Source organism: Dermacentor albipictus, chromosome 6, assembly GCF_038994185.2.
Source record: "Dermacentor albipictus isolate Rhodes 1998 colony chromosome 6, USDA_Dalb.pri_finalv2, whole genome shotgun sequence".
In the NCBI taxonomy this organism is placed as follows: domain Eukaryota; kingdom Metazoa; phylum Arthropoda; class Arachnida; order Ixodida; family Ixodidae; genus Dermacentor; species Dermacentor albipictus.
In genome coordinates this window covers 93,258,246-93,277,636 of record NC_091826.1, presented here as the reverse complement: position 1 = coordinate 93,277,636, position 19,391 = coordinate 93,258,246, and the positions used below count along the sequence as shown (strand labels likewise).

At 46.0% G+C, this 19,391-nt stretch overlaps 1 protein-coding gene across 1 annotated transcript in view; it reads right to left on the bottom strand.

Moving 5' to 3' along the window:
- Positions 1 to 19,391, bottom strand: part of LOC135907520 (cytochrome P450 2J4-like) — a 103,891-nt gene that overhangs the window by 10,694 nt on the left and 73,806 nt on the right. The window contains exons 7-8 of the mRNA XM_065439215.1: positions 19,041 to 19,153; positions 5,839 to 6,097 (exon numbers count right to left, since the gene is read on the bottom strand). Of these exons, the coding sequence (XP_065295287.1) occupies positions 5,839 to 6,097; positions 19,041 to 19,153 (372 nt within the window). The remainder of the gene's footprint in view (positions 1 to 5,838; positions 6,098 to 19,040; positions 19,154 to 19,391) is intronic.

Sequence of the window (19,391 nt, the reverse complement as noted above, 5' to 3'; positions counted from 1 at the left end):
TTGGGCTGCTGACCACGGAGGTCGCGGAATCGAATCCCGGCCACGGAGGCTGCATTTCGATGGAGGAGAAATGCGAAAACACCCGTATGCTTAGAATAAGGTGCGCGTTAAAGAACCCCAGCTGGTCAAAGTTTGCGGAGTTCTCCACTACGGCGTGCCTCATAATCAGAAAGAGGTTTTGGCACGTAAAACCCCGCAATTGAAATTTTCAACCACTCAATTACATGAACACAATAATGCGCCGGTGTTCCTCAAAGTAGCATTCTGTTATTCTCATGGATGCTAATAATATTGTGTTGATCAGAGAAGAGCCATTGTCATTATATACGCTTAGAACAGAGGCTTGTTTTTTGAACGCCTGACATGTGTTCTCTACAGAAAGGGACTCCATAATGTTAACGCCGCCTTTATGAAAAACAATAGCTGTGCTTTTCAGACCAGGAAAAGAGTTTGTAGAGACCTCTTCATTATCTCTGAAAATAAGCCCCTCACCGACTAAACTTCACCGGCGGCGAACTACCTAGCAATAATTTTCCAACGAAACTTATCGTGGAACAATCACATTGCAATGGTCAGAGGTAAGCTATTAAAAAAAAACGGTTGGCATTTTGTCCATAAACAACACACGCTACCACATCACCTTAAAATCATAACACATATCTAATTACCATTGACATTCACCGTGAGATGAGTTCCGCGCTAATTTTAATCAGTATGGGGAAGAACGTCGTTCAACACTATTCAGAAGTTGCATTTAATACAAAGTAGAGTGGTTCACAACGTTGTTAAGGTTTCGTTCTTTTACCATACTGATACTAATTTTGTCATCACTTTGCGAGGCGGAAATTCCGAAGTGGCTTGAATACATTTTGATCAAGACTTAGAGAACCAGCATTATGCATAGTAGCTCTTTTATTTCCAAATTCTTATAGTTAAAGAGGAATACAACTGTTCACAATGTACGTACTTGTCCTGCTTGGCTGATTCCAATGGCGTGAACTAAATATATCCGACGAATGTTACATTATAATCTTATATCTCGCATAAATTGTACGTCGTTACAGAATGGATAGCCGTTTTATGGAATTACCGTTTCATTATCAAAATTTTAGCGTCGGCTTTATTTTGTTGTCACTGCTCTTGCCATAATACTATCTGCACATTTGAGCAATTACGATGAAAATGGCGGGAGTCCGGGAGGGGAGGCAGGGGCTTTCATCGAGCCTTTTCCCAGTCTTTTAAGGCGAAAGCCTTAGATGGCTCAAGGGTCAAAAAAGGCACACAAATTTGAAGTGCATGCGTCAGTATTTCTTTATCAATAAAAAGAAAGGTGGCTAGATTATCTTTTTTCGCGTTGAACGTTGAAATTAGTAATTGCGGCCACAAAAGTATCTGCGTGCGGTGTCCCGGTTTCGTTCATATTTGCCGAGCAATGTACAGTGCCTTGTGACATTCTGAGGATTATGAGTACACTTGCGAGAACTGGAAGGAAATCTGTTGTTGAAAGTTAGCGCTGTGTGCTTTGTTAAAATTAAAAAAAATCATTCAGTGAAACCGCCGTATGTGTCTTAATGGTCTTTATAGACTTGCCACGGCCGTTCTAACGTGCGATTAACCGCGCAGAACCAGGGGAGATGTCTAGGCTACCGAAAAAGAGAACAAGTGAAGAGCAAAACAAGTAAATAAAAAGCAAGTAATAGGAAGTGACAACGCATTCGAATGTCAGAGTAATTTGATGGATGCCTCGTGGGTGCGTAGGCTTTCGCCTTCAACCTCTGTAGCGTGTGCTAAAGTGACCGTCATCTTTTTTTTTTCGGTTTCCTCACGTCACCCTCAGGCGGACGCTGGAAAAAAAATCTACTCCGATTTCTATTAGTGAGCAGATTGGTTTAGTTTTTATTGCAAATCACATCCACCTGAACAGATAATTCATTCCAGTGACGTAATTCGAGCAAATTGCAGGTTCATATAGGCTTTAAAGCACTGTTCAATGTTGAAAAGGCACTGCAAAGAGCGTTTTAAAAAGGTGAGAAAACGCAGTTGTCGAATCTCACACTGTGAATATATCCTTAAAACTATTTATTTCACAAAAGCGCAAGGAGCGCCATCAAATTAAAGACAGCTCAAAGCGCTGACAAGCAACCGACCATCTTTGGCGCTGACGTAGTTACGAACTGTTACTTCCTGGCCCAGTTCACTGTTCTCTTCCGAGCTATTGCCTGCTTCACTGGTGCTGTTCGCTAAAAATATAGTGAGCCCGCACGATGAGCACTCGGTCCTCATAAAAATAAACATTACTTGTGACATTAGGCGTCTCGAAACTGCTCAGGGTTATGACGGACGCCGCAGTGGAGCGCGCCGGAATTACTTAAACCACTTCGTTAACGTGCACTTAGACCTAATCTAATTAAATCTGACGGTGTTTCGCAGAGATGTATGAAAACAATGAGGCACGTAACCAGCATTTTTTTTTTTTCGTGGGGGAGGCGGCCCCAACCCAAGTTAACTTTTCTGTGCGAATGAGGGGTGGGGGGTACCTTTACTAGTGTAAATGTAAATAATGCCCACCATTCGCCATAAAAACGCGTAAACCCGTAAAAAAGAAATAAAGTAAGGTGCATCTCACAGGTGTGCGCCTGTGAGATTGACCTCTTCCTTGCTTGACAAACTAGGAATCACATCAAATGGACTCGTGCAAGGAAGAAGCGCAGGAAGACCCCTGCCAAGAAGAAGTAAACCAGCGAAGGTGTAAAATAACGATTTCTAGTACAGCTTCTTTAATTAGCTCAGGAATAAATACGCAGTAAGCTTCATTTGCGGAAGAATCACAGTTCTTTTGGATCCGTCGTTTACTGCTCTACCAAGTTAAGTGCCAAAAGCGACTCGTATTGTTATTTGGTAAGTTGTGCAACAATGCGTGGCTGCCAGTCCCGTACAGCCACGTAGAGTGCAGGGCGCTGCGGTTCTAGACGTACTGCACCCACCTCGGAATGCTGGAAAAGCACCCACATAAGCATAGCAGAGAAATGGCTACGTCAGGTGGTTAGACTGATAAAGGTAGAAGCGTCATTCAAAGCATACGAAATCCTTCTTCATTTCCGGCGGTGTTTTGTCTACTTCCTTTTTAAGTAAAAAGATTTTGACCCATAAATATTTTAAACACCAACACACAATTTTTGGCTTTTCTTCCTGTTTGGTTGTTGCCTCGGCTCTGCCCTTAATATATCACTTAATTTTTTAACTCCTTGCGACTCTTGTTTCCCATTGCCAATTTTGCACGAAAAGTGGTGTAGAATTAGGGAAAAACCAGATGAGGCAACGGGTGACAGTCATATTGCTTATCGGTTTAATAGTTATTGCAGTGTTTGATGACAGACGCTGTCTCTCATTATTTTATTTTCTAGCATATCTAACTTGTCTTGCGGGTGTATGGTTCCAAGGATCTGCCAGCGTCGCGGCGAACTGTCACTCGAGGAAGTAATGAAGCAAAAGGAAAATTTAAACGCAACTGGCATTGTCCTCGGTCGCAACTCGTTCCACAAGCATACGGACCAGCTGAGTATAAATTCAATCTCTTTCCTGGTCACTGGATCAGTCCAAACAAAGAAGGTTGAACTTACAAAGCAACAGCGATGCGCGTGACCGTTGCAATAGATGATGACAACTGAATGCATCTCGTGTTAACCGCGCGAGCACACAATCGATGACAAAACTGGCCTTCACATCCCAGGAGATGCGGATAACTACTCCCATCCAAAAGGAGTGAAAACGACAGCAAACTGTTGAACGCCGAATAGCTGTCAAGCATCAAGATTGATTTGGCGGCGCTATACAAATGAGTGTGAGGAATCTGGTGGCGTGGGTGGGGAGAGGGGGGGGAAGGTGTATCCCGCTTCGTTTCGGGGGGCGGCGGCGGGTACGTGCTTGAGGACAAATAAGTTTGCTCTACCGTCTGTGGCTAGGCGTTGCCTTTACGAACTCATGTGCTTTCCTCATTGGAATGGCCAACAGCCCCACGTGCGACACATGCCACATCGACGACCATCCCAGCATCGGCACCGGTTACGCTGGGAGCAGGTTGGTAAACACGCTACTCGGAGCTGAGCTCATTCGCTTCAAGCGTTGCGCAGGCACAGCTACGTTCAGCAAGGAATGCGGGGGCCACGATCTTGCAACCGTACGCTACAGTCTCGGCGGCACAGGGACGTATAATTCATTAGGAACGTAATTCTTTAAGGCCATTAGCGTTCCTAGCATATTTCCCTCACTTCGCCGTGCGGCTTCTGCTTGATTTGTAGCTCCGGAGTCGTCACTATCATTCGCTAGACAGAAATAGGTTTACATGTCCATCGATTTGGCTCGAACCCAGTTCCCTCAGCACATCAGTGCGATGTTATACCCATTAGACCATGGACACACGCCTCGAAACTTCACGTAGCACCCTTAGCTTCTTCGATCTTACAAGTCAGCGGTTTGAGATGCTTTCGAACCTGACTCACAGCGTGGCAACAATTTATCGATAAAAGTGAGGGCGTTCGCTCTTCCAGATGAAGAAAAAAATTTTGTTTGCGGCGCCTGCAAAGGAAGCCTATTCAATGACGTCGCAGTTTATTTGAAGCCAGATATACTAAATTCCAATTTTGCAGTGCTAGCGGGACGAAACTGGCTACGGTTTGGATGTCGTGCTGAGTGGAGATTTCTTGGTGGCATCAAAAGGGGCTCAAAGTCACCCAATACGGAATACAACAGATGCATGCATTGTCCCCTCCACAATATCATTAAAGAAAATACGCAGAACCGCTTACAGAGTCCACCGTGCAGGTAGGACATGCCGCCTAAGCAGGCCTCATCAGCTGCCGAGCTGGAGTGTGCGCCGATATGTTCAGTCGGTAACGAACATGAAGCAATGGAAATATCAGAATGACCACTTGAGATTGTAAACAAAGGTGTCTTCGGCAATGCGATGTGTGGGTACATTGCTTGAATGATATCCGCATTTACGTCGAGAGCGATTATCTGCTGGAATTTTGAAGCGATGCTTTCTTAGACTCTTTCTGCAATTTGGAGGTATAATGTAAGCGCTATCATTGGTGCCATTGACTGCACTGATGTGAAAACGGTCAGCATGAAAGTTACGGGAAAAATTGTTCGCCGAAACTCGCTGCGCGTATTATCGTAGTGTGGCGTTTTGGTGCATTCTATAATGTCGAGCACGTCGTGTCTTGCGATTCAGCACGTTTTAACGATGAAATTGGGTTTCTTCCGCAGAGCCGGCCACGCTGTGTAAGGGAGGCGTTCATCACTGAAATCTGCAGCGACGTCTCTTGTCGCAATGCGTCATTTTGCCTCAGGAAAGCTTCGCGCACACCGATTCCCACAGTAGATGTAGATCCTTGTGATCTACTGGCCCGTACCCACTCTAGCGGCTTACCCAATAATCGGGTAACTTATGGTGAAATATATGCGGAATCTGCACAGTGTTCTTTTTCTAGGATGGACTGACTATATTACGCTCACTTCGAGCCTCCAGCCGCACTTTTCTTTTCTTTCGTATAGAACGTAACGACAAGATTTATAAATAATGGGAGGGCACTTACGGGTATAGTTACTATTATTATTGTTATTAATAATAACGTATTATATGTAAGCGGCTATTTGAAACCAAAATAAATATTGGCAATTATATATACTCGCAATAGTACTGCAGGTGCCAGCAGTGGCAGCAATAGCTGCCAAATTTGAGACCATTGCATTTTTCCAACGCTTCCGGTTAATCATGTGCGATACAGTTCGATACATATTTTTGCGACATAACCAGGACAGGTGTGATAGTCATACCCGCGAGGGATGCCAAAAGGCGTGCACGCTTTCCACCGGTACATCTCCCAGATGGTGGCCATGGTGAGCGGCATGCGGACGTGGTCCGCCCACGTCGGCAGCCGATCTCTGCCCACAACGCGGTCAATCTCCTGCCGCACCTGCTCCTGCAGAGTGTCTGGGTGGGCGGCAAAGTTGAGCACGTGGCTTTGAAGGAACAGTGCCACCACGGCTGTGGCGCCCAGCAGGTAGTCGGTCACGTTGCCCACCAGCCGGCCCTCTGCAGGCGACAAAGGAAATCATCGCTGTAGGCAATGCAGACAATCTCACGCCTCGACGGGTCGTACCATGAAAGCATCAAACTTCAAAACCTAGACGGAAGGGCCGACTGCAATGAAATTTCACTTGGCAAAGCTTGGCAAGAAAATTGCAGTAAATAACACTGATGGAGTAACGGGATGGTATACAGGAGACGTATTCTGAAACGTTCGCCTCCGCGAAAGCGTCGCCCTGGCCACGCCTCTGCGAACGGCGCGCGCTGATTGGAGATTTTAGCAAAACCGGAAATTAAACAGCGCCATCTAGTAGTTCCGGCCTACGTCATTTTAGCGTCATGGTGCCGATGGGTGCTCTCGACATGTATTGAATAAATGAACATGTCTTTTGGCTTGTCTTAGCGTTCGGTTGGTGGTGGAGTGTAGTAGAGATAAGATAGGTGGTAGTTTATAGTACTCTTTTTGGTGGCGTTTTACACGCGTTGTTTCGCGGCGATGTTTGTTGATTCATATAAAATAAAACATTTCACCCCTCCTCATTAAATTGAGTTTACCTAAAGAGGCCGTAAGCAAACGTAGTCAGTGCGCAGAACCCGTACTGCGGCCACTACACACGAAAACAACACACCCGAGCCGCTCTGCACTCGCCGGGTGCGATCTCTCATGCGATGTGAAGCGTTCGAGAGCGCGCGTTGGTAGTGCACACTGACGTCACGGGTAAGCAGTCGCTTGGATTATTGAATGTGACTTTCGCGGTGGCGAAACTTTCGCGGAAGGCGAAGGTTTCAGAATACGGCCCCAGATCCTGATTTTAAGATCAGCGTACAAGCCACTACACTTTTCAGGCTTGGAGTAGTGCCTGAAAGCAGCAAAACGTTTTGTCGAAAGCCAATAGGGCTGTGCTAGTTCAGGTGCAACCAAATTAGTACGGTCTGTACGGCTTCAATCAATCAATCAATCAATCAATCAATCAATCAATCAATCAATCAATCAATCAATCAATCAATCAATCAATCAATCAATCAATCAATCAATCAATCAATAAGTTAATCAATCAATTATATATTTGTTTATTTATTTGCCAATTCAGAGAGGGGAGGGCATGGGAAGCAAAAGTTTAAGTGAGCTTGACTAGGCTTCCCAGCCTATTACAGTTTAACAACATGCAGTGGCGGTATACATAACCTGTGTACAAAAACATAAACATCAGACAAAACCATACATTATGCTTGTATGCAATGATCGAGGAAAAAAGCGAAAACCGAAGAAAAACACATCAAAGACAATTTTCATATTCGGAATTCCAGATATAAGCTCCACACGAAGAAAGCAGGAAGCTAAGACCTGTAACATGAGATATCAAAACCATTTCGTGTTAAAACATTGAATACTGTGGGTAGAGTTAATTTTAACACTTGGCCTCTGCAATTTAAGCGTGGTGTTCTTGTTTCAAAATTTTTCATCAGCCGTAAAGGACACACAAAAGCGTATACGGTTAACTGTCCTATTTCTCTAAGCATTGAGATACTATTCTTTACTTCGTATTTGTATCGAAGAACTGGGCGTAGGTTACAAATAATAAAAACCGTTGGAATTTCAGTAATAATGAAGAGCTGTGCGGAACGATGATCTCTGGTTAAGTTTTAAATGATGCGTAAAGCTTTCATTTCAAGCACATAGACATGTAAGTTTCTGTGCGTGGCAGTGCCCCATACGAGTTGGTAATTCACTTGTGACATGAACAAAGATTTGAAAAGCAGGAATTTGGTATTAGTAGGAAGGACGTTAGTATTACGGTATAAGACACCAATAAAACGTGAGACATCTAAACACACATGACTGACATGCACATCCTACAGCAACTTTTCTGTAAACCAAACGCCAAAGGTTTTTAATGCTAACACAATTGCTATGTTATTCGAGCTATAAGTAAACAATTCAGAGCATAATACACTTTATCCTTAGGTCGAAAAATGATCGCTTTTGTTTTGGCCGCTATAATTTCTAATGTATTTATTGAGACCAACGCTCGAATATGACTAACATTTCGTTAGCTTTTTTGAACGATTCGTCAGGCTCTTTACCACTGAAAAATACACTGGTGTCGTCAGCGCATATAACATAAAATGAGTTAGCATAAATAAAAGAATTAGGGCATTTTACGTGCCAAATCCAAGATATGATGATGAGGCATGCCGTAGTAGGAAACCCCGGAAATTTGGGCCCCCTGGGGTTCTTTAAAAAGCAGCTAAATCTAAGTACAAAGGTATTTTCGCATTTGGCCACCATCGAAATGCGGCCACCGTGGCCGGGACTCGACCCCGCGACCGTAGGTTAAATATTGACGATGTTGTCAATATATGAATTAAACAAGAAAGGTCCCAGCATACTTCCCTGTGGCACACCTGGCGTTGACGCGACAAATAAGAAGTCGCGAGTTCAAGAGCATGTCCTTGAATACCATAGCTCTCACGCTTAGCAAGAAGGAGAGAAAGGGGGTTAACTGAGGGGCCCGATTTTTATTAATGTTATCATGAGAAGCTAACAAACAAAGACGACAAGGAAAACACGGGGGGAATTACTTGTATCTACTAATTGAAAAAAAAGAAAAGATAAATTAATGGCAATTAAAGTGAATGATAAACCAACTTGCCGCAGGTGGGAGTGTTAACCTTGGGAGTGTTAACCAGCGCCGGCGCCAAGGTTTGTGAGTGGTGCCGCTGGCTAACACTCCGAAGGTTAGTTCTAGTGGTAACGCATAAATACCCAAGAAAGTGGATGGGGAAACTGCGCCGCGGTAGCTCAATTGGTTAGAGCAACGCTCGCGTAATGCGAGGACGTGGGATCGTTCCCCACCTGCAGCAAGTAGTTTTTTTATGCACTTTCATTGCCACTAATTTATCATTTCTGTAATTAAATCATTAGGTACAAGTAATTTCCCCTATCTTTTCCGTATTGTCTTTGTTTGTTGGCTTCTTATGATAAGCTTAGCAAAAGGTTATTTATAATTTAAAATATCGTAGACTTTGTTAAAATCAATATAGAGGGCTCATACTAGTCGTTTTTCCTAAATGTTTCTGATAATAAATTCTTTTTGCTCAAGCAGCGCCGTTTCAGTTGATCAATGTTTTTGTGTGAAACCATCTTGGAATGGTGTTAAAACGTTATGTTGCTCAATAAAATGGGAGAGAGGAGTTTAAATTATTTTTTCTAGACCCTTCGAAAAACCGAAAAATATTGGCCTATAGTTAGCACCGCTATTTTTATCACACTTTTTAAAACCCGGAATGACCCTAGCGACTTGCATTTGAACAGGGAAAGTGGATGTCGTAAGACAAAGGTTGAAAACATGGGTCAGCGAAGGTGCGATCAGCTGGATGACATGTTTAACAGGTAATATGTGTAAGTCGCCATCGTCCCGCAAACTCCTACCTTAAAGGCTACGAAATGTGGTGGTAACTTCCTAGTTATCAACCGGAGAAAGAAAAAACGCTATCGCGGCTACCGATGAACGAAATTTCTGCGCTTCTGAATTACCCCTGAACTGGGAATGCACGAGGAAAGAGCTTTTGAAGGAATTTGCCAGTGAGGGATTACACGTCTCAGTTCCGTTAATGATCATTTTATAAAGCCTTTCACTTTTACCGACAGGATTAAAAAGAGTGAATAGTTGCCGCCAGACAGCGTCACTGCGACCACTTCTATGCTGGCAAATGTCTGCATAATATTGAGTCTTAGCAACTCTGATGTCCTCGTTTAATTTATTATCGATACGCCTTGTATCGCGATAGAGGTAAAAGGTCGGTAGTATGGACAAATGTTCTGTAAAGCTGGTTTTTAACGCTGATGCCTTGAAGCAAAGACAGCGTCACTGCGACCACTTCTATGCTGGCAAATGTCTGCATAATATTGAGTCTTAGCAACTCTGATGTCCTCGTTTAATTTATTATCGATACGCCTTGTATCGCGATAGAGGTAAAAGGTTGGTAGTATGGACAAATGTTCTGTAAAGCTGGTTTTTAACGCGGATGCCTTGAAGCAAAGAAGGGATAACCAAGGGCTTCCGAATTTCTCCCCGTTTTGATGTTTTCTTGAATGGGAAGTGCTCAGAATATAATGTTTTAAATTGTTTCATAACGTTTTCATATGCGGTATCTGAGCGCTGCAACTCTGCGGTATGCATCATTCCATGACGCATTTTGTATTGTAGCACGAAATGACTCAAGGGTGTAATCGGTTATGGTCTGATAGTATCGATAACACAATAATGGGCGTTTAGTCGTTTGTTTCAGCGCACACAAAATTATTTCTATGTGATCACTCAGGTCACAGCAAACAGCACCTGTTCTTTTTCAGTGACAGCTCAGCGTTAGTTACAAATGTGTCAAGAAGTGTCGCTGACTGCTGCGTAACACGAGTTGGCAAATTAATCACATCTGAACTTGCATTAGAACACACCGTGACATCAAAGTCAAATCGCAGTGTACTATTGTCCGACATATTGATGTCAAAGCCTCCAGCACAGAAAATTGGGTAATTATTTTCAGTAGCCTACCAAAGAAGATCACCTAAACAATTTATGAACGAAGATAGAACATCATTTGGAGCACAACAGAAAACAGAAAATACAGTGTGTTTGGCAAGGAGAGAGAGAGAGCACTTGGGCAATTGTCAGACACAAAAGAGAACTCACGAATTAAACATAATTCAAGATCATAATGAACAAACACCGAGACACCTTTCTCGGTGACTCGAGCTTTCCTTAAACTTGGACTTTCTTTTACTGGTAGTAAAAGTTGTTTTTTCCTTAAATTTGAGAGAGAGAGAGAGAGAAGGGAAGACGGAAAGGCAGGGAGGTTAACTAGACTGAGTCCAGTTTGCTACCCTACGCGTGGGGAGGGGAATGGGAAGTGAAAGAGAAAGAGAGAGAACTTAAGTGTAGGTTGTCTATAGTCGGGCACTCAAGTCCGTTGCCTTCAGGTAGCGAAAAAGCGCTCTAACTGCTTTTTGGGCCAATGAGCTGTGAGGCCAGGCTCCCAAGATCTTCGCTTCCGTGAATGGCCTGTCATCCAGTCTATTTAATGCACACTGGAGAGTCTCACGTTGATTATCGAAGCGAGAACAGTGGCACAGAAGGTGACTGATGGTCTCTTCACACTTGCACTTAGCGCACATTGGTGAATCCGCCATTCCAATGCGGTAGCTGTAGGAGTTGGTGAATGCTACTCCTACCCACAGCCGACACAGCAGTGTTGCGTCACGTCGTGGAAGGTTCGCTGGTAATGTAAGTTTTAGTGATGGGTCGAGACTGTGTAAACGACACTTAGAGTTCTGTGGTGTATGCCAGACACCTAACGTGATTGCACGAGCAAGACTGCGAAGCTCTCTTGCAGTGTCGACTCTGGATAAAGGTATAAGGACTGTCGGTGAGCCAGCCTGGGCACGTCGGGCAGCGTCATCGGCGAGGTGATTACCAACGATGCCACAGTGTCCCGGCAGCCACTGAAATATGATGTCATGTCCTCGTTCAGATGCGCAATGGCAGGTTTCGTTGATTTGTGACACCAGCTGTTCATAATTGCCACGTCGTAGGCTTCGCAAGCTCTGGAGACTCGAAAGCAGTCCTTAAATTTGAATTCCAATTTTGAATACTGTGGTGCCAGTCGCTCAGCCCATCCTGAGGAAAATGAAGGCCCGGGAGAGTGACCACAGTTATGCGAATGGAAGGGACATAGGAAAACTCGACAAGGTCGCAGCGATCCCAACGCACGGGCATGGTCGACCAACGCACGGGTATGCAGGTAGTCTTCTCAGCTTCATACAGGCGCTGCCACCTTTCAAAGAAAACATGCGCTGACGAAAAGCGTAAACGCTTCTTCAAGGTCAGACAGGAAGCCTAGTATGATGACTCTTCACAGACGCTTATGTTCAGAATTCCTGTATCGTCTGGCGCCTGTTATGTGGAGCAGACTGGCAGATACTTTAACGAGCGCTGGCGTGAATACGCGTGCAATGTGCGCGACAGGAAAGAAGATTTTTGTTTGGCACAGAACACAAGCGCATGCTGGTACTGCTTGGTTAGAAAGGACCTCAACTATCAAGGGGAGATCCTTAGATGGCTCACGGGTCGACGACCATCCGGCGTTATGGCACCAAAATTTAAGCACACGCGCCTATAAGCCATCAATTTCTTGATCAATAAAAGAGCTCGATTTCCTGTTTCGCGTTATACGGACACGCTTATAAATAATCAATCTGGTTACAAAAGTGTCCTCTGAGTGGCTTTTCCGGTCTTTTTATATTTGCCGACAATGTACACGTGCCTTATGGTGTTTTGAGGAATGTAAGTACGCCTGCACGAACTGGAAATAAATCTGTTGTGTTGTGCGTTTGTCTATAATTTGCCTTTCCGCGTCCCTCTCATTCTGCCTGCGCTACAAGAAGGTAGAAGGAAACATATATACAAGCCCATGTAGCCATTTCATTCAATTAAATATTAAAATAACCAAAATTCATTCAGTCAACATGCGTATGTGTCACAAAGCGGCACAAGTGACGCGAGAGCAGCGTGCATGCGTCAGCAAGCGATCCATTGCCCTATAAGACCAAGAGCTCCAGCTTTTAGGAAAGCGGACGTATGAAAGGCGGTTGTTATGCTACTTTACATTTCTTTTTGTATCTCTTCTTTTTCTGGTAGTACTTGCAGTTGGGCTAGTTGGTGCATGTCAAATAATAAATGATTTACCGCCTTAAACACGATCGCATCCATGAAGGCAGGACGAGCGCTTTCGTCTGATGGGAAGAAGAAGACGATGAACCTGCTGCTAGCCTGTCTGAGTAGCTCTGCCTACATTTATCGTTATTTTCGTTATTTTCTGGTAATATTACTGGTCAGAACGGTTCAAGACGTCTGTCGACTCGAAAAGGTACCTTCCGTATCGGAGACCGACGGGTGCTGCGCCACCCGCCGCCTCACAAGGTGCTAGAAGGAACCAAGCTGGCACCGACGGGACCCCCGCCATGACCTCCCAAGGGCTGACACCGGGTCAGAAACGCCAGCTGGTTTGTACAAGCCAGCCTGACTGCAAGCGACAAGACACTGGTGAATCTGAAGACGAGTCAACTATCATCGAGGACGACAACGTGGTGAACCCTTCAGACCTGGACATGGACGAGGGTGGTCTCCGAATTGTGCGCCATCGTAAAGACAGGGCGGAGGGCATTCCAGTGTTAGTCACTGCAGCATCCGAAAGAGATGATTTAAAGCAAGTAAACCATATTGTCCTGTATTCTGAGCTTGAAAGGATTCTCGGTGGAGCACCAGTGAAGAGCCACTTCACAGCACAGGGAGCATTGCTCTTAGATGTAGAGACAGAAGGACAAGCCAACGTCCTCCTAGAGACCAAGAATATCGGCGGCATAGTCATATCTGCCCGTGTCCCACACAGTTATATGAAAAATACGTGCATTATTAGAGGAGTCCCTAAATGGTACTCGGATGAAGAGCTACTCACCTACCTGAGACCTCAGGGAGTGTTCCATGCAAGATGAATCGTCCGTCGGGTCCAAACCTCGTCATCTGAGTGGGAGTCAAGGCGCACTAACTCGGTGGTTCTCACATTTGCTCCAAATTCTGAACGCCCGGAGAAGATCAACCTTGGTTTCACCAGACACGAGCTTGTCGACTACGTGGAGACACCACCACGCTGTTTAAAGTGTCAGCGCTTCGGACATATCGCTAAGTACTGTCGTGGGGAACAGAGGTGCAAGTGCTGTGGGGGACCTCATGACTTTAAGACGTGTGCAAGTAAAGACAACTTTGTGTGTGCAAATTGCGGTGGTGACCATCCTGCTAGCTACGGTCGATGCCCTGCGCGGACAGCTGCTCAGCGAAGAAATAAGTTGTTTGTTCTGGGTCCAAAGAGTGCAAGCGCACCATCGAACACGAAAAAGACATCCAGAGCGCCACAACTAACTGGTTTGCAAACAGAATACGCATCTCACTTCCCGCATCTCACACCGATAAACGAAGTTACCGAGCCAACGCAAACGGTCTCAGCGGCTGAGAACCCTGTTCGAAAAGAGCCCGAACAACGCACCTATGCGGCCGCAGTGAACCGACCTCAAGTACCACTTGGCAACAGTCAGCAGGAAAACTGCCAGCATGTGATACGCGCTTTGTTCACGGCACTACGTTCCCACGTCGCGAAGATGCCTGCTAGTTCAACGAAGGATATGCTGGAAGCAGTGCTGGCTCTTGAGTCAGTAATACTCTGCTCTACTTCCACATACACTCAGCAGCATAATGGCAATGTCTCGCCCACTTGGTCAATTCCGTCGTCCAAAAGTGCCCTTAATAATGCAATGGAACTGCGCCGGTATTCTACAGCGTCTTTCTGAACTCAGCCTCTTCCTTCGAGACATACCTATACCAATTCTAGCCCTCTCGGAGGCTGGTCTCCCAAATGGAAGGATGATCCCAGGGTACATCAGACATGGAAATCCGAGTATACCATCATTTGCAAATGGAAGTGCGATGATATACATCAGGCGAGAAATACCTCACGTCACCTTACCAGTGCAAGGCCTTTGTTCTACCTTCTTGGAAGTCGCCGCCGTGCAAGTGTGCCTAGGAAAACGAAAACTCAGTGTGGTGTCGGTTTATATAAGTCCGCGCAGGAAGGTCTCCATGGAGGCGTTCGTAAAGGACCTTTGCATTCGTCGCCCCTCTCCTATAATAATCTGTGGCGACTTCAACGCACATCATTCGCTTTGGGGAGATAAGACTGCAGATTCCTGAGGCAAGGAACTTGTCACAGCCGCGGATGCTGCTGACTTATGTATCGCGAACGATGGCAAACCAACTTTCTTCAGAACACCAGATTCATGGAGTGCCATAGACCTCGTGATCCATTCTACAGACCTTGTCGTGTCGTCAACAACGGTCCCAGACAGGATGGGCAGTGACCACTTTCCGATCTTCACGAACATCACCGGATTTCACACTGCTGGGGGACAATTTTGTGCTGTGACCCGCTGGGACACATACAGAGAAGCGTTGGACGAATCCCCTGGTGAGCTGTTCGCAGATATGCTGCGGAGCAAAAGAGTGGCTACCTCAATGTTGAAACTGCCAGATCATTTTCCTACTCCTGATTTGAAACTAAAGAACCTCTGCGCAGCGCGTAGGAGCGGAGCGAAAACTAATGAGAAAAACGGGAAATCCATCTGCGAAAACTGAATACAACAGGATAAACGCTGTCCTCCGTCGTCACACAAAAAGGTTAAGACGAGTTCAATGGGCTGCTTTCTGTGAGAGTTTATCGGCGTTTACTCCCATGACAAGGATATGGGGAGTAATGAATAGCCTATCCGGAAAGATTCGCCTGCACAGGCCATTCGAAGCACTTGCTTCGAATGGCCTGTGCAAACCCTTGCAACCCCTTGCAGAAGATTTTGCAGACGTATATACATCTGGCAGATCAGCAGCAGTATCGAACCCTCTGTTGTCTGAAGCATCCCATACCATGGATACGCCGTTCACCTTTCGTGAGTTGGATTTGGCGCTTAGCAAATTATGAAGTCGCTGTGCTGTGGGTCCCGATTCGATCAGCAATCAGATGCTGACAAATCTGCCATATGAACGAAAACGAGCACTTCTGGACATATTTAATCACGTCTGGAGCACAGGAGAGATCCCAGAAGCGTGGAGGACAGCTTGGGTGGTGCCAGTGCTAAAGTCGGGAAAGGATCCTGCAAACCTCACCTCATACCGGCCAGTATCGCTAACATCATGCGTATCAAAGTTGATGGAAAGACTAATATGTACGAGGTTAATATGGTATCTCGAGCAAGGAAATAGACTGCCATCATGTATGACCGGATTTCGTCCATGGTTGAGTGCCCAGGACAGTTTCTTGGATCTACTAAGTCATATCGAGCACCATCGCGCAGACGGCCTTTCCACACTCGCCATCTTTATGGACGTTGCCAAGGCATACGACTGTGTGCTTCATACAGGCATCATCAACGGACTCCGAGCCATGGGCGTCTCGGGAAATGCTCTTCGATTCGTCCATGAATTTCTCAGTGATCGATGTGTCCAAGTTAAGCTCGGAAGTATAATGAGTGACAAGCGACGAATTTCCCTCGGCGTCCCACAAGGAAGTGTCCTATCCCCCTTGCTTTTTAACGTTGCCATGGCCAGCCTTCCAGATGCCCTGAAAGTAGGTCGGACGGCAGTTAAGATGTCCATCTACGCAGATGACATCTGCATTTGGATCTCGGGGTACCAACACAAAGTTTGGCCCGAATAGCCCAGGCCGCAATCTCCACTATTGATCGCCACTTATCGACGCTTGGCCTATCTTTCACAGCAGAAAAATCGGCCTTCATGCTTTTCCCGGGAGTTAGACGCAAGTCAACACGTCTGACGCTGAATATCAGAGGGCATTCAATTCTTCGTGCAACTCATGTTCGATTCCTGGGCGTCACCATCGACAACAAGCTACTATGGCGTGGTGCGGTCGAAAGTGTTGTGGCTGCATCAGTGCAAAAATCAACTCACTTCGTCGATTGGCAGGTACGCGTTGGGGAAACAATCCTATATCCATGCTTAAACTGAACGCTGCACTGATAACAAGCCGCATTCTCTATCAGCTCCCTCTGATATCACCGTCATCGAGTTAATTCGAGCGCTTGGAGGCAGTGCACAGAAAGGGACTTCGCTTGGTGATGGGAGTTCCAACGGCGGCTTCAAACAAGAAAGTCACTAATGAGGCAGAGTCTCTTCCACTCCGCCTCTTGGCATCTCAGGCCTTGCTGACGCAGCTATTAAGGCTGGGCGAGTCACGCGCAGGCACGGCGCTTCTCCGGCGGCTAAGAGCAAGAACTCGCTCACATTTCCATGCGGCGCTGAACACCTTCCGATTTTTAGGATTGGAATGGCCTAAACGAAGTCGCCTTGACCCGCCATGGTCTTTTCCGGACGTTACCTGCAGCCTAAATGTACCCCACCTACCGACAAAACGCACCATTTCTACTGCCGAAGCCAAGTTCATTGTGCTGGACCACTTGAGCACTGTGTTTCAAAGCCATCTACAAGTGTACACAGACGGTTCGGTGTGCGCACAAACAGATAGCTGTGCAGCGGCATTCTGCATACCATCCCTTGATGCGTCATGGTCTGGGCGACTGGATCGCGTAGTTTCCTCTACAGCAGTAGAAAGCGCCGCAATCACCGCGGCTTTGCGGAAACTACGGGCCTTTTCTGCACGAGATGTCGTGGTGCTGACGGACTCCAAGTCAGCATTACAGAGATTACATCGGGGCCTATCTCTAGAGAAATTTACAAGGCAGTCTCTGGCACTGGTAGACGACCTAACGAGCAAAGGATTTAACATAAGGTTTCAGTGGATTCCATCACACGTAGGAATTGATGGAAACGAGGAAGCTGACGCCCTTGCACACCTAGCGCTGACATGTGTCCCAAAAGTGAAAGCTCCAAAAGCTTTTCGAAACCCTAAGGGTGCAATCCGCCTTCACTTTAGAGAGATGTACGAGAATCCACACGAATCCTGTGTGACTCATGGATTTACACGCGAACAAGCGACGCTTTTATACCGCATCAGGACCGACTCCGCGTACACCCCAGCTTGGTTATTCAAGACTGGGCTTCGCGCTTCCCCACTCTGTGTTTTCTGTGGTGACATTGGCGACATCGAACATTTCATTTGGCTATGCCCGCAGTTTGACACAGAAAGAAAAGCGATGGTCGACAACCTACGAAAAAGCGGTCTCACGTACAGGACCTTTGAAGACGTTGTTTTCCCCGGAGGGCCCGCGGCACTCAGGAAGAGAGCGCAACGACTGCTGATAGCCTTCCTGCGAGACACGGGGCTCATCAGCACCTGGTGACACACCACTGATCTCAACTCGAAGGAGGATCAGGCGGAACAATTGCCGGCTATGTATGCCAGGCTAACCCCGCCTGCTTCAACATCACCACCACCACCACCACCACCACCACCACCACCCGCTTTCGTCTCTTTATGCACTCGCCCTGTAGGTACGTGATCTCCTCTATTTTAGTGTGGTTTCGGCACTAAATTGATTTTTACTTTTCTTGTTTTTATGATGGCTTCACTTTTTGCGACTTGCTAGTTTTCCTTGCTTCTGCCTTCACTAATTCTTGTTTCTTTTTCAGATAGCTTTCTCACTTCCTTGTATAATACGGCGCATTGATAATAAGACTTAAGTTGTCTGAACGCGCTTATCATTGTCACTTGTCTGGTCTATGTTCAACCTTCGCGCAATACACTTACGATTATGCTCCTCCACCAAGCTTCTGCATAGCGTAACTGAGCCGATGATACGTGCCTCTGGAGGTACGACCACATGGCGCCCTCTATAAGAATCTTCACGCACTCCGCATTTTCTTTCGCCGAAAATTCATCGCTTATTGTTCAAGTTGCCCCATTCTCGTTGCCTGTCACCAACTGCCTGTCAACTGCCTCGCCGTTCAAATCTTTCACACTGGCTCAGACGCATTTGTGATCCGTGGACTTTCGCAGCCAACTGGGCTCAGTCCTGGTTAACCTCCCTGCCTTTCACTTATCGTTTTCTCTCTCTGTTGTCCTCCCGATGTCTGTAGCCATCACATTCCGTGTGATGGTTACACTCACATTCCGCGCTGACCAAGCGTTGATGCTCTCCTGGTTCGCACTGTCGTCATTCGACAAATAATCCTCGACATCGCCGGCAAATGGGCCTTTCCTCAGTTTTTAATGGAAATATGTTTTGGGCAGTTTAAGAACCCGAGGTGTGGTCAAAATGAATCCCGAGTCGCTTATTACGATTTCCCTTATAACCCACTGTGCATTCTTAGAGAGCCTGATGGACGCTAGTCCTGCGTGATGCTGATGAATTGATGAAAGGCATAGTGCTTGCCTGTAAAGATGTCATGTCCGCTGCCGAGTTCCTCTAGCTTTTCGTTGTAGATGTCGATGACAGCTTTGTTACGCTGGGAGACGTCCATGCGCATCGCTCGTTGGACTTCTCTCCTGCAAGGGAGGCGAACGTGCTCTTGCTGATTATTTTAGGGATCTGGAATTTGACTTGCAAGCTTGTGCATTGCGAGCCAAGTTGTTCATATTTATGCACTTTTTTCTACGCATCGTCAAAAATGAGCGGCAGCTTATGCGAATATGTCAGCAAGTATTTGCAGAAATGTCCTAGCTACCCCGATTCTTCGCAAGAAAAGAGGAAAAATACTGGCGAAAAAAGGTGTCAGTGATAAAG